At 50.6% G+C, this 24,625-nt stretch overlaps 6 protein-coding genes across 6 annotated transcripts; 3 read left to right on the plus strand and 3 right to left on the minus strand.

Annotated features, from left to right (window-relative positions):
- Positions 1-67: 67 nt before the first annotated feature.
- On the plus strand, positions 68-2,390 carry Triagg1_8497 (CAZyme family GT2; the record flags this gene model as incomplete). The annotated part of the gene is made up of 3 exons (XM_062903349.1): positions 68-109; positions 203-369; positions 467-2,390. 3 exons carry the CDS (start codon positions 68-70, stop codon positions 2,388-2,390), a joined length of 2,133 nt encoding a protein of 710 aa, XP_062752493.1.
- A 1,396-nt stretch (positions 2,391-3,786) lies between these two features.
- Triagg1_8498 (uncharacterized protein) lies at positions 3,787-6,364 on the plus strand (the record flags this gene model as incomplete). Its single annotated transcript, XM_062903352.1, has 6 exons — positions 3,787-3,802; positions 3,919-3,980; positions 4,057-4,088; positions 4,207-5,665; positions 5,719-6,009; positions 6,074-6,364. 6 exons carry the CDS (start codon positions 3,787-3,789, stop codon positions 6,362-6,364), a joined length of 2,151 nt encoding a protein of 716 aa, XP_062752494.1.
- Positions 6,365-7,244: 880 nt separating this feature from the next.
- On the minus strand, positions 7,245-10,650 carry Triagg1_8499 (uncharacterized protein; the record flags this gene model as incomplete). Its single annotated transcript, XM_062903353.1, has 4 exons — positions 7,245-7,488; positions 7,587-9,565; positions 9,631-10,137; positions 10,207-10,650. 4 exons carry the CDS (start codon positions 10,648-10,650, stop codon positions 7,245-7,247), a joined length of 3,174 nt encoding a protein of 1,057 aa, XP_062752495.1.
- Positions 10,651-11,353: 703 nt separating this feature from the next.
- Triagg1_8500 (uncharacterized protein) lies at positions 11,354-15,643 on the minus strand (the record flags this gene model as incomplete). The annotated part of the gene is made up of 5 exons (XM_062903354.1): positions 11,354-13,140; positions 13,198-13,514; positions 13,576-14,090; positions 14,164-15,300; positions 15,416-15,643. 5 exons carry the CDS (start codon positions 15,641-15,643, stop codon positions 11,354-11,356), a joined length of 3,984 nt encoding a protein of 1,327 aa, XP_062752496.1.
- Positions 15,644-19,427: 3,784 nt separating this feature from the next.
- Triagg1_8501 (uncharacterized protein) lies at positions 19,428-20,824 on the plus strand (the record flags this gene model as incomplete). Its single annotated transcript, XM_062903355.1, has 3 exons — positions 19,428-19,647; positions 19,718-19,897; positions 19,965-20,824. The coding sequence occupies 3 exons, from the start codon at positions 19,428-19,430 to the stop codon at positions 20,822-20,824; spliced, it is 1,260 nt and encodes a 419-aa protein (XP_062752497.1).
- Positions 20,825-21,178: 354 nt separating this feature from the next.
- On the minus strand, positions 21,179-23,299 carry Triagg1_8502 (uncharacterized protein; the record flags this gene model as incomplete). Its single annotated transcript, XM_062903356.1, has 3 exons — positions 21,179-22,318; positions 22,374-22,768; positions 22,843-23,299. 3 exons carry the CDS (start codon positions 23,297-23,299, stop codon positions 21,179-21,181), a joined length of 1,992 nt encoding a protein of 663 aa, XP_062752498.1.
- Between the last annotated feature and the right edge of the window lie 1,326 nt (positions 23,300-24,625).

Raw genomic sequence — 24,625 nt, forward strand, 5'->3', positions numbered from 1 at the left:
ACACCCTGTTCTCAGCACAGGAACCTCATTATAACTCTCCATTTGTCGAGGTAATTTGCCAGACGAGATGGCAAGCGACTCGGGTGGGCCAGAATGGCCCGTTAAAGATGTAAGTAATTCCTTATTATCTTCTAATATTACTACGAAGTCACAAATTATGGTGAAACATGGCTAATAAGAGCGTGATTGTGTACCGGCATAGATCGTTTATACAGCCATTGTTGGAGTCGTCATGATTATGGCGCTGCTAGAGTGGTTTCTCTGGCTAGCGGCCTTTGTCTATTGCTTGTATAAAGCATTCCGAAAGGCCGAACATTGGTCCATCAACGTCCTATGTGTTGTTGTCGGCATAGCATTCGTGGCTTTCAGGTACGTCTCTTCACGGAGATATATATGCAGATATAACAGCTACATCCCACTTGCTGAGTTGAGTAAAATATTGCCTGCTGATAATCATCTCCTGCAGGGCCATCTTTCTCCCCATCATGGTGGTGACCTTGCCACTGCCAAGTCAAGTCTCCAAGTACTGGCCAGAATCTGTCGTCTCAGTTCTCCAATGGTTTGCATTCTGGAGCTTTTCTATCCTTCTTACTGTGCCTTGGCTCTTCTGCGTCTATCAACTTGTCACCAACCAGCTTGGACGCACAAAGCGCATGAAGCAAGTGCTCGATGATGTCACCGCGCCAAAAGTTGTGATTGTTATGCCATGCTACAAGGAAGAGCCTGATGTGCTTATTACAGCTATCAACTCGGTTGTTGACTGCGACTATCCTGCCGCCTGCATTCATGTATTCCTGTCATTCGATGGAGATCAAGAAGATGAGCTCTATCTCAATACGATAGAGAAGCTAGGAGTTCCTCTGACCATGGAGTCTTACCCGAGGAGCATCGACGTCACATACAAGGAAGCCCGCATAACCATCTCTAGATTTCCTCATGGGGGCAAGAGACACTGCCAAAAATCGACGTTTAAGCTCATCGATAGAGTGTACGAACAATACCTCAAGATGAATGACAATCTTTTCATCCTCTTCATCGATTCAGACTGCATACTGGACAAAGTTTGCTTGCAGAACTTTGTTTATGACATGGAGCTAAGTCCCGGCAATTCTAGAAACATGCTGGCCATGACTGGCGTCATTACGTCGACCACGAGAAAACATAGCATCATCACCCTGCTTCAAGATATCGAGTACATTCACGGCCAGCTATTTGAACGTACAGTCGAGTCCGGCTGCGGATCTGTGACATGTCTTCCGGGCGCCTTGACTATGCTTCGATTTTCCGCGTTTAGGAGGATGGCCAAGTATTATTTTGCTGACAAGGCAGAGCAATGTGAGGACCTGTTCGATTTTGCAAAGTGCCACCTGGGAGAGGATCGTTGGCTCACCCACCTCTTCATGATTGGCGCAAAGCAGCGATACCAGATTCAGATGTGCACGTCGGCATTTTGTAAAACTGAAGCTGTACAGACCTACCGCTCCCTTATTAAGCAGCGGAGGCGATGGTTTCTGGGCTTCATCACGAACGAGGTGTGTATGCTGACAGACTGGCGGCTGTGGAAACGATATCCTCTCTTGGTTATTGTGCGCTTCATGCAAAACACCATCCGAACGACTGCTCTTCTCTTTTTCATCATGGTTCTCGCACTGATATCGACTGTTGCCAAAGTCAAAGACCTGCCGGTTGGGTTCATCGGAGTGTCGCTGGGGTTGAACTGGTTGCTCATGATATACTTTGGGGCGAAGCTTCGACGATTCAAAATATGGCTTTATCCACTCATGTTTGTTTTGAACCCCTTTTTCAACTGGTACTATATGGTATATGGCATATTCACCGCCGGCCAGAGGACATGGGGAGGGCCTCGGGCGGATGCTGCCGCTGCCGATACCAATACAACAGCACGAGAGGCGGCTGAGAAGGCCGAGATGCAGGGCGATGAGCTCAACGTGGTTCCCGAGAGCTTTCTGCCAGCTCATGAGGCGCGAAAGGCGGCAGCCTCCAAAGGCGCATCCCCCAACACTACGCTTGGACGCAAGAGGAGCATTGTCAGGCCCCCTGATGGCGTTGACGGGATGTTCTCAGCTCGGAAAAAGACGCCAGCCGGACTTTATACACACTTTGACGAGTCAGATGTTGAAATTGACACGCCCCTTGCATCCTCCACTACTCCATCTTCCTCCTGGGACGTAATGCGGGCAGGCTCTTTCGAGGGATTTGAGCTCAACGGACCCGGGACTGTTTCAGTGGACCAGTTCATGGGAGAGGAAGATAGGAGAAAGTATGCCATAGCCCAACGGGCACAGGTTCAGCGGACGACCAGACCCGGTACCGGACTAAGCAAGGAATCACCGGATGTAGAGCTTATTGACCTATCATCAGATCCGTAAGACGATGGAACGAATTGATGAAGGTGGCCTTTCCACGAATGAAGCCAAGGGGAGAGAGAGAGAGAGAGGACGATTATCCTTTTTTATATAACACTGTGGCCATTTGGTATATCATTTGAACATATATTTTGATCCACAAAGAATTACCCCCTTTGCCCTGGTTCTTTCTCACCTCCTACGAGTCAACCGGAAATTGATTTGTGATTACGAATGATGATAGTTAGACTAGAGAGCCTAGAAAAATTCATGAATTGACCATAGACGTCGTGCAGCGCCCTGCGATTTATAGGTAGCTGCTACCTTTGCAAAAGCTGTGATTTTCTGTCTTATCGGGGCATGGCGGGGCTATCAAAGGCTTTGAGGAGGGGCATCTGAAGTGACAAGGCGGATTGGCGGGGTAATTTTGTGCTTTGTTTCCATCGTCGAAAGAGAGCAAAACGGTGCAAGCCACTGACCTAACGATGCGGACAAAGGAAGAAGCTCGATGTGCTGGGCTCACCTTTATTGAGACTTTGTAATGGCGGTTTGATAGGGTTATCCAGTCAAGAAACATAGATAAAGGATACCTGTGTCGTACCTGTAGGCAGAAGAGATGCCCGTCTAAATTGTACCTAATATATACCTGTAGGCAGCCTATAACCTCGATGTTTCACAAGTACAGCCCGGCGATTGGTGGTTGACTTGCTCTTGGCAGCCGTTATTGGGCTATTGGTTAGGTAACGGGCCAAGGCAGTGCCGCGCATCCCATTTGCTAAATTCTCCTTGGCTGTGGTCAGTCAGGCTTTCGGGCGCTCAGCTTTTCTCGTGGAGTCTGGAAAATTCTGCAACATTCCATGAGGTACCTGCTGCGACGTGGCGGGGCGGCTGATCCGGGTACCTTTTTGCGGTGCCCTGGCGTTGCAGATACATGCCCAGCAGTGCCCCGCGCCCGGCACAGGTACCTCGAGCGTCAAGAGGCTGCAGAATGCGGAACAAAAGATGGCTACAGGTATTTTAGCAGCTGCCAACGCACTAAATTTTCTTCAGGTTCGCATCAATTAGTACCTGATCTCACCGCCCACCACAAGGGAGAAAGAAAGCCAGGCCTCCCAACTATTTTGCATCCCACCTTGTATCGCAACCGCCACTATCAGACCGGCCTCTACCCAGTACTAGGTTTTTTTTTCTTTGGTCCCTTTTCCCTTTGCTTTCTTTCACTCTTCTCGCTCCCCCACCCATAAGGCTCGATTCTTTTCCTGCCTTTCTCCCTCTCCGCGCAAACCGACCTCCTCTCCTTTCATTTCTTTTTCTGCCTGGTCGGATTTTTTTTTTTAATCTTTGACTTGGGCCCCTCACTTGCGACCCGAGTGCGGCTGTATCGAGATTCTCCCAAAACGACAGAGATAACGCTGGCATCATGACTTCCGTCGTCGGTACGTCCCCTTCTGCCGCTCGTTCATTCTTATGCTTATTCTATACTGCGTCCCTGTTTGTTACAGATCAAGAAAAGTCTTCCTTCCATGCTGACCAACCCCTCCCTGCGGCGCAGGTGTCGATTTCGGAACCCTCAAGACGGTGATTGCAGTCGCGAGAAATCGTGGCGTCGACGTGGTGAGTGAATATCAATCCGTGATGAAAGGATTCACCAGAGTTGGGCCCCAATCTGACCAAAGGAACTCTCTTCTAGATCACCAATGAAGTCTCCAACAGATCCACTCCGTACGTCTCGCTACCCTAAGTAACTCTCGTTTCTATTCGTTCTTATCAGCCATGATTTGAAACCTCCCCCCTTATCACATGCAAGCAGTTTTTGTGCTAACTTTGCTGCGACTCGCAGATCTCTGGTAGGATTTGGACCCAAATCACGCTACCTCGGCGAGGCGGCCAAGACCCAGGAGATTTCCAACCTCAAGAACACCGTCAATTGCCTCAAGCGTATTGCCGGCCGTTCTTTCAACGATCCCGATATCCAGATCGAGCAGCAATATGTCACCGCACCCCTCGTCGATGTCAACGGACAGGTTGGCGCCGAGGTCAACTATCTTGGCAACAGCGAGAAGTTCACGGCGACCCAGCTCGTTGCCATGTACCTGAGCAAGATCAAGCAGACCACTGCCAATGAGCTGAAGCTGCCCGTTGCTGACCTCTGCTTGAGTGTCCCTGCTTGGTTCACGGACTCCCAGCGCAGAGCACTTTTGGATGCTGCCGAGATTGCTGGCCTCAAGGTCCTCCGCCTCATGAACGACACAACTGCTGCTGCCCTTGGCTGGGGTATCACCAAGCTTGACCTCCCTGCTCCGGAGGAGAAGCCCCGCCGCGTGTGCTTCATCGACATTGGCCACAGCAACTTCACCTGCTCCATCGTCGAGTTCAAGAAGGGCGAGTTGGCCGTCAAGGCTACTACCTGGGACCGCAACTTTGGTGGCCGAGACTTTGACAAGGCCCTCGTGGACCACTTGGCCAAGGAGTTCAAGGGCAAGTACAAGGTTGACATCAACACTCACGGCAGAGCCATGGCCCGTACCATTGCTGCCGCTGAGAAGACGAAGAAGATCCTCTCTGCTAACCAGCAGGCTCCCGTCAACATCGAGTCCCTAATGAACGACGTGGATGCCTCCTCCATGGTTACTCGACAGGAGTTCGAGGCCATGGTTGAGCCTCTGCTGGCTCGTGTCCACCTGCCTCTTGAGCAGGCCCTTGCCCAGGCCAAGCTCTCCAAGGAAGATATTGACGTTATTGAGATCGTCGGTGGTGGATCTCGAGTACCCGTGCTCAAGGAGCGCATCCAGGCCTTCTTCGAGAAGCCTCTCTCATACACCATGAACGCCGACGAGGCTGTTGCCCGAGGCTGTGCCTTCAGCTGCGCCATCCTGTCTCCAGCTTTCCGAGTTCGTGACTTCACTGTTCAAGATATCATTAGCTACCCCATCGAGTTTGGATGGGAGAAGGCTCCTGATATTCCCGATGAAGACACCAGCTTGACCGTTTTCAACAAGGGTGGTGTCCTGCCTTCCACCAAGATCCTCACATTCTACCGCAAGCAGCCCTTTGACTTGGAGGCCCGCTATGCAAACTCTGAAGAGCTTCCTGGCAAAACGAACCCTTGGATTGGCCGCTTCTCTGTGAAGGGCGTCAAAGCCGATGGCAAGGAAGACTTCATGATTTGCAAGCTCAAGGCCCGAGTCAACATTCACGGTGTGCTGAACGTCGAGAACGGCTACTATGTCGAGGATCAAGAGGTTGAGGAAGAAGTCAAGGATGATGACAAGAAGGACGACGACAAGAAAGATGCCGACGTGAGTATTCGATTACATTCGGGAAATGACGGAGACTAACACCGTTTTCATAGGCTATGGATACCGACAACACAAAGACCCGCAAGGTCAAGAAGCAGGTCCGAAAGGGCGATTTGCCCATTGCTAGCGGCACTGCGTCACTGGATGCTAGCTCGAAGACCGCTCTGACGGAGAAGGAATCCGCCATGGTTATGGAGGATAAGCTTGTTGCTGATACCGAGGAGAAGAAGAACGAGCTCGAGGCCTACATCTACGATCTCCGAGCCAAGCTTGATGAGCAGTACGCCGATCTCTCCAGCGAGGACGAGAAGTCTGCCATCCGAGCCAAGCTCGAGTCCACAGAGGTATGTGAATGGCGTGCTCCCCCCAACTCTGTTACGTGGAACAAGTTACTAACTGCAAAAATAGGACTGGCTGTACGATGAAGGCGATGATGCCACCAAGGGCGTCTACGTCTCCAAGATGGAGGAGATCCGCGCTCTTGCCGGACCCGTCGTTCAGCGACACTTTGAGAAAGTCGAGGCTGAGCGCCGTGCCGTCCAGGAGCGTGTCGAGGCCGAACAGGCTGCCAAAAGAGCCGCTGAGGAAGAGGCTCGCAAGGCTGCTGAGGCTGAGAAGGCAGCCCAGGGCGGATCAGACCAGGAGATGAAGGATGCCGATGCTCCCACCGAATCCGAGGAGGCTGGCGACCCTAAATAAACACCACGCGGTGGTTGGGAGATGATGATATCTCCAGAAGGATATACAGTATAGAAAAAGTTGACTTTTGGTAAAATACGGAGGGAGGGACTGTCATGAGGGAAAACATGTCTACACATTCTAGATCCATTTATATCATATGCCCCAAGTAGTTATGACCTTTTTATACACATGAAGGGAATTCTTTTTTAGATTTTGACTCGAGCAATACTCGATGGCTACTTTAAGTCGGATGGCAGCAAAACAAGTTCACGTCAAACATTCTTCAAAAACAAGAAAAGGCTGTCCAACGCAATCTCCATTTCTGCTATAACTCACGTATTCGCTAATACCTATCTGAGCTTGAAGTGAAACCATTTCCAGCCTTTTTTTTCGATTTCACTCCTCGCGGCCATGTGTTCATCTCTAATGACAGGTAATACACCAATTTTGTAGAAACGAGTTTTCTTCTTCTTCTTTTCTCCAACCGCAGCTACCTCTTTTTATACTCGATACAAATGGATTGTCGCTTCTTTTTTTTTGACAATCTAACTAGCCGCAACCTCCTCCTCTCCCCTTTTCATGCTATTTTCCTGCGACCGAACGAACGATGCATATAAAGAGAGGCAAAAAAAAAAAAAAAAAAAAATGTGTTGTAGCGGTCCAAAACCAAATAAAAACGACAAGCGAAAAAAAAAAAAAGTCAAATTGCTTTTGTGAGAATAAATGGGAACAAGAGGGGAAAGATGTCAGCACGACAGACCTGAACAAAGCTGATTTGTCTTCAATTTTCAGAGCTGTATCGCCAGAGAGACTAAATCGGCTGATGGAGTGGTGGGCGAAGCAGAGAGTAAAAGATTCACTTTTTTTTTTGTTTAATCTTCTTCCTACATCAACCGCTTTAGATATCAAACAGAGGCTTCAGCTTGATAATCAGCTGCCACTCCTCGTTGGTCACTTCCTTGCGATAAAACTCCTTGAGGGTATCAATGCTCTTTCGGGAAATCTGGCTGTAGAGCGTGTCGGCCTCTTCCAGGTGTCGGCCGTAGATGGGCTGATGGCCGCCCATTTCAACCTTGACGGCAACAGAGGGCTGGCCCTTTTTGCAGACTGGGATTTGCTTGTGATCTCGCTCGATGGAAGTACTAGGAATATACTTTATCAGTAACTGAAAATGACTAAAAGAGAGGCACCCGTAAAAAACGGGAGAAAGGGGGTGGTTGCACGCAGCAATAGAACTTACACTCTGCCAAGGGCAACGACTTCTTTGGCGTTTGTCGTGGGGTTGGTCTTGACAGCCGCAATCGGTGCATTGATCTTGAGCTGACCCTCAATGACATCCACGCCAATGACGATAGGGGCAGTCTTGTTGAAAATAGCAACCGGCTTCAGGACACAAGGGAAGACTGCCAGCATCTTGGACTCTTCCTTTTTCTTCTCCAGCATCTCATCCATGTGCTTGGTGAAGTTGTCAAACAAGTGATAGATGATGTCGGCGGTGAAAATCTTGATTCCCTGGTCTTCGGCGTATTGTTGAGCTTCTTTATCGACCTTGACATCGAAACAAAGCATCACGGCGTAGTCAGGCGCCTTCTCCAGCATGATACCACACTGCATCACATCACGCTTGTAAACTGGGCCGATACCGACGTTGGCCACGGGAATCTTGCAGTCCTTGAGGAAGTCGAGCAAGGCTTCCAGTGAACCAAGAGTGGAGGCTTGCACACTGACACCACGGCCAGAGGTCTCGACTCTGCTGAGCAGGTTTGCCAGATCGGACTCGACCTCGTCAACAATGTCATCCTCGTCGTCGTCGGGACCGACCACCATCAGTCTGGAACCAGCAATGGCTCCTTCTAGGCCAGGAGCGCTAATCTTGACACCAAGAGCGGCCTTGACCTCCTTGTTGTGCACATACGCCGACTTGAGACGCAGTTCGCGTAGCGGCGCTGGAGTCAGTAGAGCTCTGATATTTGTCACAATGGCACCTTCAGTACCACACAGCACGATTCGGTCGCCTTCTCTCAAGATACCGTTGGACAGGATGACATCAATGGTCATACCGAAACCCTCAATGGCCTTGACCTCAAGGACTGTTGCCTGCACCTCGGACAGGTACATGAGGGAGCCAACCATACGCTCCTGGGTGAGCTGGAGGATAAGCTTCAGCATATCTGGGATACCCTCACCGGTGTGCGCCGATGTTGGCACAAGTGAGACGAACTTCGCCATGGACTTGTTCTGGTAGAAAAGCTCCGAGTTGAATCCCTGCTCGGAAAAGGCCAGCTTGGTCTGCTCCAGACGGTTCTTGAACTCGTTCTGGACCGCCTTGCTCTGAAGCGCCAGACTGTCTTGGAAGCCGTTGTTGTCAACCTTCTTCCATCCGTAAAGTCTGTCAATCTTGTTGAGCGCCACAATAAAGGGCGTTTTCCTCTCACGAAGCATGCGCATGGACTCCAGAGTCTGCGGCTCAAGGCCGTGCATGATGTCCACGACTAGAATAGCAATGTTACACAGGGATGAACCACGAGATCGGAGGTTGGAGAAAGACTCGTGGCCAGGGGTATCAATGACAAGGAGACCAGGCACCTTGAATTCGAACTCGTTATCCTTGTTAACAACAGCCGTCTTTTGTCTGATGGCGTCGACAGGGAAGTATGTAGCACCAATCTGCTGGGTGATACCTCCGGCTTCGCCTTCCTGAACGTTGGTCTGTCGGATCTTGTCGAGGAGCTTGGTCTTTCCGGTATCGACGTGTCCCAGAATACAGCAGATGGGAGAGCGCAGGTTATCCTTGGATCGGGCGGCCAGGGCAGCTTGATGAGCCTTCTCTCGGCGGTCGGCAGCCTCCTTTTTGCGTTGAGCTTCGAGCTGCTTGGCTTTTGACACAGCCTCGTCTTCTGAATCGTCCTCTTCGGATTCGCTTTCGCTTTCGTCTTCGTCTTCCTCCTCCTCCTCCTTCTTATTCTTGGCAGCTGCCTTCTTCTCGGCCTCCTCATCGGAATCAGCATCCCAGCTATCCTTGACGTCTTCCTCTCCGCTGTTAGCAGCAGCTTCCCAGTCATCCTCAACGTCACTCTCTTGAGCAGCCTTGGAGGCGGCGGCCTTGGCCTCGGCGGCAGCCTTTTCCTTTGCAGCCTTTTCCTCTGCCTCCTTAAGGGCCTTCTCGGCTTGGACTCGAGCTCTTTCGGCGGCCTCAGCCAAAGCAGCCTCTTCATCCTTCTGTAAATGGGGGAAATTGATCATTAGTGACAAATATTGATAAATGGGAGGGAATGGCTCATTACCTTGTCATTCTTGCCTCTCTTCTTCTTGCTCTCATATACCACCTTCTTCTTAGGTGCACCCTCTTCTTCCTGAGGCCCAATCTTGATGCCTGCCGCAAGCATCTGTTGAAGCTTCAGCTCGTTTCGGGCCTTCTCCTCTTTCTGCGCCTTGGTGAGGAACTTGCCCTCCTTCTTCAGCTGCTCAATGCGTTCCTTTTCGCGCTGCTTCTTCAGGGCCTTCTGTTCTTCCTTTCGCTTGTTTTCCTCGGCCAATTCCTTCTCCTCCTTTTCGGCCATGGCCTTGGCTTCAGCTTCCAGACGGACGGCCTCCTCTTGCTTGCGACGCAGCTCTTCCTGTTGCTTTTGAATCAAGGCAAGATGTGCCGGAATCTTCTTCTTTTTGCCTCCCGTCTCGGCGACAGCAGGAGCAGGAGCAGCCTCCTGTTCGGCTGCGGGCTCATCTTTGGCAGTCGTCTTTGCTGGCTCTGGGGCTGCTTTCGCGGGTGCCGGAGTCTTCTTCTTCGCAGCCTAATTCATCATCATTTGTTAGAAGTCGAAAATGGCCAGTGGTGTTGATAGATTGGGGGGATGCCAAACCTGTTCCTTCTTACGCTGCTTCTCACGCTCCTTCTTCAGCTTTTCCTTCTCTGCCTTTGTGAGTATCCTGCCGGAGTCTTCGAGGTCATCCTTGTCATCGTCCTTTGCAGCCGGCGCCGGGGCAGGCTTGCCCTTACCACCCTTGCCCTTCTTCTGCGGCAGGGCAAACTCATCGTCGTCTAGAGATGCCTCGACCGGTGCTTTGGCAGACAGATCCTCCGCCACCGGCTCGGGTTCCGGCTCCTCGTCCACAATGCCCTTCTTCTTGCGCTTCTCCTTGTTCTTGCGCAGCATGGCCATCAGACCGCCGCCGCCAGCGGCTTCGTCGTCTTCGCCATTCTGCTCGGCGGCAGGAGGAGCATCACCAGCCGGGGCGATGCTCTCTCCCAATTCCGCCTCCCAGTCCTCCTGGGCATTCTTGTTCCCCTTCTTCTTCGGCGCCATGTTGGTGTTTTTTTCGTCGGTGGTGGAAAGGACGAAAAAAAGAGGAGGGGCAGTGCAATTAGAGAAGAAACCCTAGAAAATGGAAATTCAACCCCGCAGTGTTGAAGAGAATGGGGGAATGGGCAAAAACGGTTCTCCAAACGGAAGAATGCAATGGGAGAAGAAGAAGAAGAAAAAAACTGGAATCAACAGGAGAAAAAAAAAAACGGCCGGAGATAATACTGAGCTGTCCCGCACTAATCGCCCGCCACTTTGGCTGCCCGCCCGTAAATTGTTTGTGGTGGTTAGAAAGCCTTGCAGTCTAAGTGGGCTGGCCTTTAGGCTTCGCTTTGCGGGGCAGATGGAGTCCTTTCTATCTATACTTGGCATCTACTGTACGGGACACGAAGTTTGATTGCCGTTGGCTGTTTGCTTTGGTCAGTGGCGTACAGAGAATTACCTGCTTGCTTGCTTGCTACAGTTCTTTATGTCGATACAGAGACGAGTAGATGTATTTGGGCCGTTCAACAAGCAAGAGTTCCCAGATATGCTCCTGTTATAGAGGCAGGATGATGACAAAAATCAGCAGACTATGTTGCTTCATATCATCGCTTGTGACAATACCAAAGAAGGCCAAAATCGTAGTCATATAACAAACACCAAGGCTGCTCAGCCGTTTTCGCCTATATCTATCCATTCATGCCATGACAAAGTTGACAAGCCTTTACAGTGCTGGTGACACGAGAAACTTGATGATATCATAACCCAGCTCAAGGTATTTTTCTCGCCGCCTCGATTCGCCTTGGTCTTTGAAGTCAGCAGTGTAGCTCCCTCCCCCTATAGCATCGAGGTGGCTGCAAAACAATGCGAAATTTGCCTCGGATCTCACAAGCCGTTCCAGCATGTGCAAAGCCAAACACCGCTTCATCATGTCTCCGTCAATGTGCATCATCCTTGGACTTGGTTGCAAATCCGGATCCATAAGATCCACCTTCTCATCGCGCAGCGTATTGAGTGAAACAATACCGCCTTTCCTTTGCGCCAATGTCTGGACCGTGAATAAGAATCGCCATAGCTCAAAGCTAAGCAGCGAGAATCGGCGCATTGTGCCGTCCAAAGAAACGCCAATGATATCAGATCCATCATGAGTGCTTGGTAGGGTCCCATAGTGTCGTTGAGTATTGTCCACGAGCCATGGTGGCCTGCTGCGGGCTCGCGCGAATCTCCTCACTGAGGATGCTAGCATGCCTTCGAATACGACATCAAGTTCCTTGTCCCGTTGCCCAAAGGGAACCCAAACTCCTGCGAAGACACCTCCCTGGTCTGATATGAGAGTCACAGGCCACCGACCGTGGCCGTCTGTTGGATCACCCATGTCTATCATATGAACCGATCGCCTAGAGACCTGGTCGCCATGAAGGAGCTCCATGGTCTCTTCATCTGCTGCAAACTGGTAGTCTATCACTTCCAAAGAATGCAGAGCCGTCAGCGCAAAAAGTTTTCCCCTTGATACGCGTAGAGATATCGCTGGGGAGTCTAGCTGGAATTGTTTCACAGGCCTCAGTTTTCTCTCCACAAGGTCCAGGACTTCCCAGTGGAGTGTGCGGTCGACGCAGTATATCAGCCCTTCTGCATCCCCTGTGATCGAGAAAATTTCACCTGGGAGACGTTTTTTATATCGTGTCCAGTATCTCAGTTGCCTGCTGTCGAGCTCACCCGGGCGAGCATAAAACTTTTCTGTAGATACGATGATGAGCTCTCCGCCTTGTGTAGTTGCGAGAATAAAAGGAAACGTTTTCCCATCTTTCTTGTATAACCACTCGTGCAACCCAAATATCTTATCACCTAGACGGCCAAGGCCAGAGATGTATTCAACACGGTTCCTATCCTTGTCGGTTGGAACGGAGATTATCTGCCCCGACTCGGGGTCAATAAACAGCAGAGTGGGCCTCTCGTCCACAACCATCGCAACAATCAGGCAGTTCAACGTTTGCGAGAACATGATTCTTGTTGGGGTACCCTGAATAGGAATGGACCTGGGCACATTTCCAATGTGAGGGCCGAAATCAGCCATGAGCAGCCTTGAGCCGGCGAGTATTAGAAGAGATGTATGTCCATCTTGCCCAGAGAGATTTTGCGGGATCCTGTGAATAGAATGAATCAGAGGTGAGGGCATCGCTGGTTCGCTCGAATCGGTTGGCCATATGAAATGCTTGTTGGTAAACTTGCAATCGTCCGCAGAAAAGTTGCTAAGCAGGATCAGCTTGTTATCACAGCAAGCAAAAGCCGTCGGCGTTCCAGTGTAAGGGATTGAGGATGGAAACACGTCAACTCGTGCTGCTCCAATGGCTTCAGAACTCCATGTCAAATTGTCCGGAGCTTGATCAGATATTCGAGCAGTGACAAGGCTTCCGCAGCGAGTCCCCAGAATAAGATCGACCTGATCCACGCCCTGGTGAGCTACCGAGACACTCGTCAGTGCCTCGAGTCCAGCAGCACCACCTTCGTCCACTGTATCACGTCAATCAAAGTCCGTTGTAACCTTGCCAAAGGGGGTGTAAGACGTACCTTTGCTAGATTCGATGGGTTTTGACACAATGGCCTCTCCAGATGTTGAGTAGACGGATATCCATGGAACCCCATTGTAAATGGAAGCAGCAACAATGAAATTGTTGCTCGCGACGGTGAATATGGAAACGCATGTTACTTCGCCCTGAGCATCCCAACTCCCTATCATAGAGAAATGGATGCCCTCGGCTTTCATAGCATGCAGTCGAGAGACTTGTCCAACGTGCGTGGAGAATACGGCGGTATTCCCGATGCAAAAAGCACTTTCTGCAGTGGCATTGGGTATACCAAGGACTTCTGCAATGAGACATCGCGAACTGGCTAGCAAGTCAGAATCACACGGTTTAAAGTCGCCACAAGCCTAACGGAACGTCTTACCTTGCCGCGGGAGTAGCCACATTAATGGAAGCTTCAGTCATTTGAACTATAGTCTCCAATACTTGAATAGCATGAAGAGTCCTGGATGTCAAATCGAACGGCGTGTCCTCGGCTGGTACGGCATCGACTTGATCCAGACTTTCTGAGAACCGAAGAACAACTGATGAATGCGGTAGTGCCAATAGCCCATAAAGCTCTCTCTCGTTGTTGCGATGTGCTGTAAACGTCCATGCTTGTCTAATGGGCTCGCCCGTTTCGATATCCAGCCCAATCCGAGCCTGTATCCCCCATCTCCATTGCATTACACTTCCTCTGCGGCCCCGACCAGATGCGCTGAAAATGCTGTCTTGTTTGCGCATCTTGTTCCTTCTTTGCGTTGTTGACCTGGACTGAGCCGTTTGAAGATCCGTATTGTTCCCGTGCCAGCTTGAGTATTCGTTCGTCGTTGTCATATCAACGACGGGAGACCAATTGGGGAGGATGCTAACCTGCTGGAGATCCTCACGAGGGGCGAGCTAAAAGGGGAAGGAAAACCCGCAATGTCAAAATAGCTCACGATATATCCAACGTTGCTCGACGATAGCTTACCTTCCAAATGCCGCCAGGGCCAGAGTCTCCGCCAATGATGAGAACGTCGGAAAAGATGTCATATGCCAACGTGAATGCCGTGTCAATATTGGCGCATACGCATCCAACATTGGTCACCGAAGGGAGCAGTTCTGTGGCGTCAATTTCGATATGGATAATTGCGCCGTCCTCACGGGCTAGATAGATAATGTCTGTTTTTTCAAAGTACTTCTTCCGACGAAAGGGCCTTGCCCAGGCGACCCAGAGCGGCTCGCCAGTGCCATGATATAGCGGAGTGCGCGCAGGGGGCTGCGTCGGCAACGATTCGAATTCAGGCGAGCCCGAAAGCGCGTACTTTACAATTCCGATATGGAACTGGGAAACAGCGAAAAAGGCTGTTTTGAATCTGATCGGAATAAGCAACAGTGGCATCCTATGCTCCTTAGGCAGTCGGGTGCCAGTCCTTTCTTCGGCAAAAATGAGCTGGAGGTCTTCGCCCAGCTCCCATTCATACGTTGCCATTCGGGAAACAGGAGGTCCACGGCTCCTCTCCCTTCGAGCCACGATTAAGATCAAGATGACATGATAGTCATCCTCACGGCGAGGGAACAAGAATTCCAATTTGTGGATGGCTCCGCTCACGGCACGGATGCGTAGGGATCTGATGGGTTCGATAGATCCTAGTTCTGCGTACTGGGCATTGAGCTCTAGCAATGCCTCCAACTCGTAGACCACGAAGATGCCTTCTGGACTCGCCGCAGCCATATATCGCGAAGATGGGTCTACGGCAAGCTGGTATCCTAAGTAGGGCAGCAGTCGCGGGTTATCATATTTGGTTATGACGAATTCCAGCGTTTGGTCAGGCCGCTCTCTCACAAAGAGAAAAAGCAACTGGCAAGACTCCAGCATCAATACGAGCAGCTGTGGTGGAAGCGAGCGGCTTTTGGGGTCATTAAAAATCCCATGTGCACCAGGAGACAAGGGAGAAGACGGCGGCTCTGATTTGACGGCGACGCCGTATGGGTCATCGTCTAAACCATGCTCCAGGTTGTCGCCGAGAACAACAGCGTTTCGAATTCGGAAGCCAAAGTCAGACTTGCGTATAACATCATGGACCTGACCATCTCTCCCAAGCTGACTGATTTGAATGAAGTTTTCCTAATGGATGTCAGCCAGAGAAGCGACGGAACAGTATCAGAAACCCCACGACTAGCCTAGGACAATGGGACCTGGACGCAGTAGAATGGCTTGTCATGAGACAGGGCGGACTTACACCAATAAAGGCAATATCATTGTGAGTGCTAGAGCGCAGTCGAACGGGAAGCACCCATCGAACCACAGGGCTTTCAACAATGGTCTGGGATAGAACACCGCAAGCTGGGGGTTGTGGCAGGGGTTCGGCGGCCAGTTGTGGTGCGGCAGAAGCTTTCAAGGCAGCTTGCAGGTTGACAGTTTCGGTAACCCACTCGCCATCCCTCAGAACTCTAGTTTGGAAGGCCATGCTGTGATTATCCTATCATAACATCATCCAGGACGGTGTGAAGATATGGGGGGGACTGGGCGAAGCGAGTGACTCAAGGTCGGTGGAACTCTCTTTCGAGCTTGTACTGGTCAACCGGGATGGCAGATGGCTGGAATGAGCGTATAATATCAGGATAAGTCACACAGCCAGAAGCGCATTTTACTTGTTGCTTTGACTCAGTGGGACAATGTCGTGATCATATCGGCCAACGGCTAGAAAGAGGACGAATGGTGATGCTAGTGCCAGGCCGGGCTGAGCTTAGGCGCTCTCTGATGACGCCGATGTTGGTACGTGCAGTGCTCGCAATGTTGTCTCGATCCAACTGAGAGGCGATGAGGCGCTGATGTCCGGTCTTCAAGAGAGCATTTACGCCAAGTCAAAGGCAGCGGTTCGAGCTAGAGGCGACAGAGTGAGCGGTTTTCAGGCGAGTCACGGCTAAACCAGGCGAGATTTTCGGGAAAGGGAAGAAAGAGGAAGCCCAAGGAGAGAAGCTGGCCAAAGGATGAATGAGAAAAGCTGGAGGCAGCGGTTTGGAGGTGCAGAGGAAGAGCTCACTGGTGGCTGGCCTAAGCAAAGATGGGCACTATACAGGTACACCCAGTACCTGTAACGTCAAAAGAGACCACCTGAAGCATGTACCTATCACAGAGGTACCGTGCAGCCCGGGATACTTACGGAGCTGAGCAGGAGGAATTGGCTACGAGCAACGGCCAGGTGCGCCCGCAAGTACCAGAGCTATTCCTCAAGGACGGCATCGAGTGCCAGAGCGGCGAAGAAGCTGTCTGCCATGCACTAACAAGTACCTCGAGCTGTACAAAATGTGGAGTGGGGCCGCGGTTGGGTGCGTGTATCCACCACTCGACGCTACCCACTCTCTTGTACTGCACCAACATCAACCACAGGCAGTACCGATACTAAGCAGTACATGGGTAAATTTGATATATGACTCGACTGTGAGCCTCACTCATCCCAGTGTACAGATTCAGAAGTGCTTGTCGACGGCTGCAGACGTCAATAACATCAGTTGGCTGTAAAGCCTGACATTCTCAGTATCGTCCAACGCTGAGCAACGAGCTTGGGCGGGAGAACCAAATTTCATGTGTAATTGGGCACTGCTAGGTGAATCCTATATCCGTCGACTAACTTAGTATGCAGTAGCAGGTATGTAGACACAATCCTCCCCTCGCATAAAGGATCTAGTGGAAGCAAAGCAAAGCGGTCAGCTGTGTCTTCTTCGTCACTAATGTATGCCAGTACCTGAATCCTACGATACTTCGATGGTACGTATGACCGTGGTTATGTCTCAGGTTTGAATGCCACCATAAAGCCAAGGGGCCACACATTTCGTATATCGTGGCCAGCATATCCCTGACAGGCTCACCTCCATAGCCATGCATTCGTAGAGAAGCCTTGAAACAGTCTGTAAAAGCAAGTACCCCAGGGTTGCTTATTTCAATACAGTTGTTCGCACTGGGGCCAGCCTCTCACATTAACTAGTCACTGTATCAGGCAACTATGTTGGTAGAAAATTCTTGTGGTCCGAGTTCAAGTTTACCAACTTAACCAGATCCATTCAAATACGGATAACAAACACGGGTAACCATCTGTTATCGTTTGCTGGGAAGACACAAGCATTACTCTCGTTTCTTGTATTGAGACAGTCGTCAACACCGTGGCATGTGGATAAAAACAATGCTACGACACGATGGCTTTGAATTACAAATGAGGGTTTTGTTGATTTATAGTGTAAAACACGGGTTTAGCCGCCACGTTGTGGATAGTGACGGGTCAGGTTTGGGGTTGGGAGGGGGCCACATCGTAGGCCTGATGCTCACTTATAGATTCTCCATCATTCGACCTTTCCCACAGAACTCCTTCTCCTCCCTTGGGCTAATATGATCCCATTGCTACAAAGTACATGCAACTTTGAACAGGCAATCAATCGGCGTGGGATCTTTTCTCCCAGGCTTCCCTGCCACCCTCACTGATGAATGTGACACGCGTGTACGGAGCCTTTATGCACGTCCCATCCTTTCTTATCACTGACTGAGGGGTAGGAGTCAAAGAGTGTCTCTGGCCCCCTTGCAGAGACGTCGAGTCATGCATGGAGGTACTGTTGCAGTACATCTCCACCACTTCATGTACCTCCAAAGATAGCATCTTGAAAAAACAATCACCAGCTTTTCCACAAATATTCCAAGTCATCATGAAAATTAATGATAGATTTGTTACATACGACTGATGAGCCCAACTAATTAAACTGGCGACAGAAGTTTGGGCACTATGGAAGAGACTTTTCAAAGTGATTACGGTACCAACGCCGCACTTCACCTCTCAAGCATAACTGTATGTATGTAGCAATGATGAAGGTAGCTCATCCATGTCTACAATTACATGGACTTTGCATTAATGGACGTTTTGGGATTCTGTTCAAATTAGAGAGAGGGAGAAAAAAAAAAGAAATATCTGTTCATCTAAGGACGCATCAAGACTCCTCGAGCCTAGAACCATTCACTCCCACCCTGCCGAAAGCCAGGACCAATCATTTACATAGAGGCTGTTGACTAGACACTCCGCGTATATGTAGGTGTGCAGCATAGATGCAATAAGACATCAAGTATGACGGCGCTTGTCACATAGTATAAGGCAGGGTAGTACTGCTAAATTGCTACTTTGATTAGCACCAACTCTGAATCTACCACTTGCATCTATCATGGGCCGATGAAGCACCGTCTCTTGAATCTCTTCACATCTCATCATGTTTCCCTATGGAGACTCTTGTTAACCACTTGCTGCAGCCTTCCCTGGCCGTCTCCACTCGGTGAGCAATGAGACAAGGGTCTGAAGCTCAAAGGGTGCAGAGCCTGGCCAACCAGCGGTTCCCATTGGTGGGTCTTTGCGAGAAGACGGGCTTTGCGTGTTGTTGCCGTTTAAACCTGGTTCCCTGCCTACCAGCCTTTGGAAATGCAAGTATGTCGCCATATTCAAGTAGTCACAGTACTAGACAAAACTTGGGTTGCTGAAGAACATGGCGTACGTACTCGTACGGGGCACACTAGGTATTACATGAAGATAGGTCAGCAGTCAATGATTAACTAAATAGAAATATTGATTGAGTCTCGTAACTTTGGATTTATGCTACGAAGATTCTTAGCAGAGCATCTGTGGATTTCTGTATGCAGCATTATCATTCAATTCAAAACAGACACAACCACATCAGTGGAACAGAAGGGCTCATTCCGATCACTGGGGGGGTTAAAAGCAAGTATAAGCTAATATGCCAGGTTTATAGAGAAGTTATACTAACACTTCATGTACCCACTCTAGCAACTCTATGGACTGGTTCAATTTGAGGCTCATGAGATTGGGTAGAGAAGCTTTCATAAGGGCCGCAGATTACATAGGTGTGGATATTGGGTAGAAGTAGCATGTGGACAAAGGTATGTAATTGTGATTGCAGCACCCAAACAAGATTTCGGCATCCAATCAATACAGGAAAAAAAAAAAAGAACGTATTTGGCAGTATACGAGAAGAATGAAATGAAAACGAAGATGGAAAAAAAAGAAAGAAAGAAGAGATGTGTGTATACGCTTTTGATTGAAGCTGTTAGAGTAGACCGGTGGCTGCTTGTTTTGCATGTGACCCGCCAAAATACATGTATGTACCTTCAGTTCAGTAGCTCCAACGAGCAAGCAAACGTCACGTCACCAGCACTAGCCCGATTCAACCCTCCAAATCATCAAAAAGCACCCAATCTAGCACATGAGCCTGGACAAAGAGCTGGTCGATCCCGCTGGCCGCGACGATGAAGATGACGAGCCTGTTGCCCTGGAGGAGCCCATCGACAACCTCAACTCGCCAGCCGCCGCCCTGAAGACGAGCGAGATCCTGGCCGCCTGCACTTGGAGAGATGCCACGCGCCTGAGAGCTCTCGCCGAGTCTGACGGCGGCCTGCTTGCCGATTCGCTTCGCCAGGCTGCCTGTATGTCTCCGTCTCCGACCACTTCCCTTCTTTCGAATACGTCGCTAACAAACCATCTTGTTCTGCATAGGGCCCATCCTGCTTGGACTGACACCCCCGGCCGACGAGAAGGAACACCAAGGCGATGGCACGCGCGCAGCAGATGTCGATGCCGATGCTACCAGTGGTCATTGGAAAGAATTGCCGCGCCACAGAGATGAGGACCAAGTTCAGCTCGACGTAAACCGGTCCTTTGTTCATTACCCTAGCGGTATGCCTCTCCCTGTGTCGTATAACATCACTCGATTAATGTATAAAAACTGACACACCCTTTCTAGACCAGTCTGAACCGGAGCTACACAAACGGAAACAAGAGCTATCAGATCTCATCGTCGAGGTTCTTCGCCGCTACCCATATCTTTGCTACTTTCAGGGATACCATGACATCTGCCAGGTATTCCTGCTAGTCCTGGAGCCAGCATTCAGGGCGCCTCTGGTCGCTCGGCTCTCCATTCTACGGATTCGCGACTTCATGCTGCCTAGCCTCAGCGCCACAACCGCACAGCTAAGGCTCCTGCCCGACATCCTCGCCCGCGCGGATCCCGAGCTCCGCCGGCACCTTTCCAGCATAGAGCCTTTCTATGCGCTCGCCGGCACGCTCACCATGTATGCTCACAACATAGAGCGGTACAGGGACATCGCCCGGCTGTTTGACGTCATCCTGGCCCGGGAGCCTACGTTCTCCATATATTTGTTTGCTCAGATTGTCATAGACCGCCGCGACGAGATCTTTGAGATTGACGAGCCTGATATGCTTCAAGTCATTCTCGGCAGGGTCCCGCCGGAACTGGATCTAGATGACCTGATCAAGAAGTCTGTGGACCTGTTCGTACGCCATCCCCCGAAGACTCTCCGATCGTGGTATCAAATATCGGCGTCAAGCGTGCTCAAAACTTGCACAGACGTCGATGATAGCACCCGGCAAACGCTAGAGGATGGACACCAGTACTTCGAGAGGCAGGTCAAGGAAATACAGTGGCAAGAGCTGAGAATTGGGGTTAGGAGGAAGATGTGGATGTACAGGCGTCCTGTCAGATTCATTGGAGCAGCCATCATGGTCGGAGTTGTGGCATTCTATCTTCGGCGAAACCCTACTCTTATCCAGTACATATGGTCCCTCTTCCCTGGCCAGCGTTAGTCCTGTCATTCACAATAGAGGGTACGGCTGAAATGAAATATAAATATATCCAATCGTATAGGTTAATTGTACGAAAGAGAATGGACGGACAGGAAATAAATAAAAGGACAAAAAAGAATTCGCTATAGTAGTTATAAGGGCTCGGTTGTCTAGAGTGACTAAGTTTTCTGCAGATGTGCCTGTCTAATTATTCAACCCCTTTCCCATGAACATGCTATGCCTCCTGACGCCATACAAATAACTGAAGCTAGAATCCAACCCTAGTTTTCATGACAATGCCTCAATCCAACGCTTACTTGCGTCATTATAAATCATATTTTTAGGGGGGGGACACAGCGGCGTAACTTTGTACATCTATGATTCACCCTGATATGTCTGTTTCAGCTCTTCAAAATGTTCTTGCTGTTCCTGTGCCAGCTTCCCCGCTTCATCGCCGATGATGGTGAGAATCAGAGAATAATTGTTATATAGGAACCGCTCGCTTTTCCTCGTATCGCCATGCGACTGCGCCTGTCGAGCCAAGAAGGCTTCGACCTCGGAGCGCAAACGGCGTACACTAGCGACGACGGGCTCATCGTCGCCGGCCTCCGTGGACAGAGCCAGAAAGCCGTGGAGCAGCTGCCCAAACCGCTGCGTGATCATGTGCGGCGCGGCCGACATCTTCATCTGATCGGCCTTGGCCAGTTTCGCGGGAGCAGCATTGGTCAACAGCCGGACGGATTCGCAATGGCGGTCCATGATGACCTGCAATCGCGGCCAGAGCAACATGTTGGTGCCGTTGATGTAGCCGTCCACGGCCGGTACTTTTCGCCTCTGAAGGTCAAAGGCAAAGTGCTGGTTGAGTCGGATGCAGAGAAGAAGTCCCAGGGCATCGAAGCTCTCGCTGACGAGCGCTTTCGAAAGCACCCTGCCAACCTCAAAAGTTGGTTCAAATATGTAGTTGAAGTTTTTGGATATCTGTGAATAAGACAAGGCGGGCGCGAAGAAAGCCGCCAAGAAGGTATATTCGGCCGTGGCATTGTCGATGAGAGCCAGGTTGAAGTTTCGGAAGGGGACTTCCAGGTAGTGAGTTGATTGATCCTCCTCCGCCAGGTATGATGAGATGGCAGAGATGCTCTTTGTTCGTAGCATGTCAATCCGGCGCCCGAGATTGAATGCATCGTGTGGCGGGCCAGCAACACGACTGCTCGACAGGACAGCAGTTTTCCTTGTTGCATCCTCCTGCCCCAAGACGTCATTTTTATCCAGAATATGAAGCTTGAGCTTGGCCAAGGCCCTTTCGTATCGTGTGAATTGATTTAGATAGTACCATCGCATCGTATTCATGTACGCTTGTGAGATTTCTTCCGCAAGGGCGGCATGATGCCTATGCAGAAACGTATAGAGGTCCTTGAACTTGAGGAAGTTCTGCTGCTGGATTATCTGGGCATTGATGTGAGGCGACCGAAGAGCCTTGATCTGGGCGACGAGGAAGTCTCGAATGCGCTCTACAGCCTGCGATGCTACATGTTAGTCGATTCCGAAGCCAGGTACAGGCGAAGGACCGCACCTTTAAGATGAGCTTCTCTAGGATAGGGCCAAGCTCCTCGCTGGCTTTGCCCTGTTGTGTCCCAGATAGCTTCTTAATGGCCGAGGCTCTTTTATCCATCTCATTCAACGTTTTGGCCCACAGGTCGTCGATATGGCCCGTTGTTATCCTAGAAATGGTATCGGGTGACACGCTCAGTTCTTCCACCAAAGGGCCAAGCGCCTTTTCGATCCGTTTGCGGTTCTCCAACCTTCTACTCAATGCACTAGAGCGTGTTTGCAGTGTTTCAATGTCAGCCGATACGGTGGAAAGGTCATTGCGAAAATCGGCGAGATTCATCTCGACCGAGTTCAGGATGTCGTCGCACGCAACAATGGACCGGTGCAAGGCGTCAAACCGGGCCTTGTCCTCTTCGTCTACAATTGGCAAGTCAGCAAAGGATACAGCCAGTACGATTTCATATTACAGCCATGGACATGGAACGACGCACATTCGCTCGCACTCTGCGGCCGGCGCAAGCTTGTGGCATCTTGGTCGAAGCTCCCGGCGGCCAGCTCCTTTAGAGACAGTCCACCGAAATCAACGTCAAATGTCAGGTCCTCCGGAGTAATCGAGCTTGTTCTGTTTTGAGCCTTGCCCACGACCTCGGAATCTGCCGCCAACAGCTTCTCCAAGACGCCCACCGAGTCCGGAGCCTGCACGGACTGCTGTCTCGCATCTGAGCCATTGGGCTTGCGGGACGACGCCAGCAGCGATGTCGTAGAGCCGCTTGACACCAAGGAGAGAGACGAGCCGCGCGGGGAAGGCCCTTGCCTCTGTGATGTGATGTAAGGGCTGAGAGTGCTCGACGTCCTTCGTGGGAGCGGCGAGTTGTGTCGGCTGGTGATCTGGGGAGTCGAAGGGCCGGACGCGCTGGCTTGGGTTGCTGCGAGACGGTCGAGCCACATGATGCGCAGGCAGGGTCGGAGATGAGGTTATCGATTGGTGAAGAGAGGGCACCTCGTGATCATGACCGTCTCATGGCTTTGGGGCGGTGGTTTGAAACGCCAGAATGTCACTGGTGATTGATTCGACGGATGGCGGGCACGAGCATGAGCATACATGTACGTACACGTACATGTACTCGCAACTTGTCGCTGCTAGCTGCCAGTGTGCTGTAGTACTCCGTACAGAGTGAGACGCTGCGAGGCTAAGGTATGCCGATGCGCTGGTGGAGAACGGACTTGGGGCAGTCAATTAGCGCCATGATTGGTGAAGGGGGGCGCTGTAGCAGCAATTCAGCAAGCGCTGGACAAGATACGAAGAATCCGTGGATAGAAGTGTTACAATTGGTTTCAATAGGTATCAGAAAGGATTGTTTTCTCAGGTACCTAGATGGATATTAAGTGTTGCATCTGGGTACCTACCTATCCATGTCAGTATTATTGTCATCTTTGTTGAGGTACTCCCTACTAATTGCTCCCAAAACAGAGCCATTGCCAAGCCTCATTTACCCAGAGGCCTCAGCATCTACCTTGCCTGTTGAGGCCGCAAGCTTACGCCACCACAAATCTGTGCTCACAATTGGAAAGCCAAATGCAGTGCTGTGAGTCAACCGGAACAGCATAAAAGACATTGGGGAAAAGGGTTGAGGAAGACAAGACTCTAGCCGGGCTGCTACAACGCAGCAACTGCGGGTTCATTGGCTCCAAGCTGCAAGCTGCAAGTATACATGTACTATACCGCCTGTAGGAGCCTTGTGCAGATTCATCAGTTGACGACGTTGATCCATTATGGGCAGCACAAACATCACGCGACTAAGAAGAGGTCGGGGTACCATGCCATGCAGCGGAAATACACGAGACACGATGTACCGGAGCTCTGCTGCCAGCTCACATTTAAACTTTCAATGGTAGAGCATTGCAGATGCTTCTCCTTTTGGGGAGGAAAAGCCCTATTAGCACTAAACCTTCCAATAATACTCGTAGTTGCAGGTACCTCTGTTACATGAGATACTTTTTAGTACCTGTACAGAAGTACTCAATTCACACAGATTGTCGTGGTTGCTTCTGTAGCTCTCATGAGCAAGTGCAGCAGAAATACCAGCTCGGCAAAATAGATGCACCATGCCAGGCGGTTTGCAGATTCGGGATGCGGAGTTGTGTGTGATCATCTCCCTTGTGCCGAGCTCATGCAGCCTCCTCCCCAGAGACAACCACTGCAGCTAGCTTTAAAGAGAAGCCGACAGAGGTACCAGCTACTGAGTCTTGGGTACCCCGATTTCACTAAGGTTC

Source organism: Trichoderma aggressivum (genome assembly GCF_033847375.1).
Source record: "Trichoderma aggressivum f. europaeum strain CBS 100526 chromosome Unknown scaffold_042, whole genome shotgun sequence".
NCBI classification, from domain to species: domain Eukaryota; kingdom Fungi; phylum Ascomycota; class Sordariomycetes; order Hypocreales; family Hypocreaceae; genus Trichoderma; species Trichoderma aggressivum.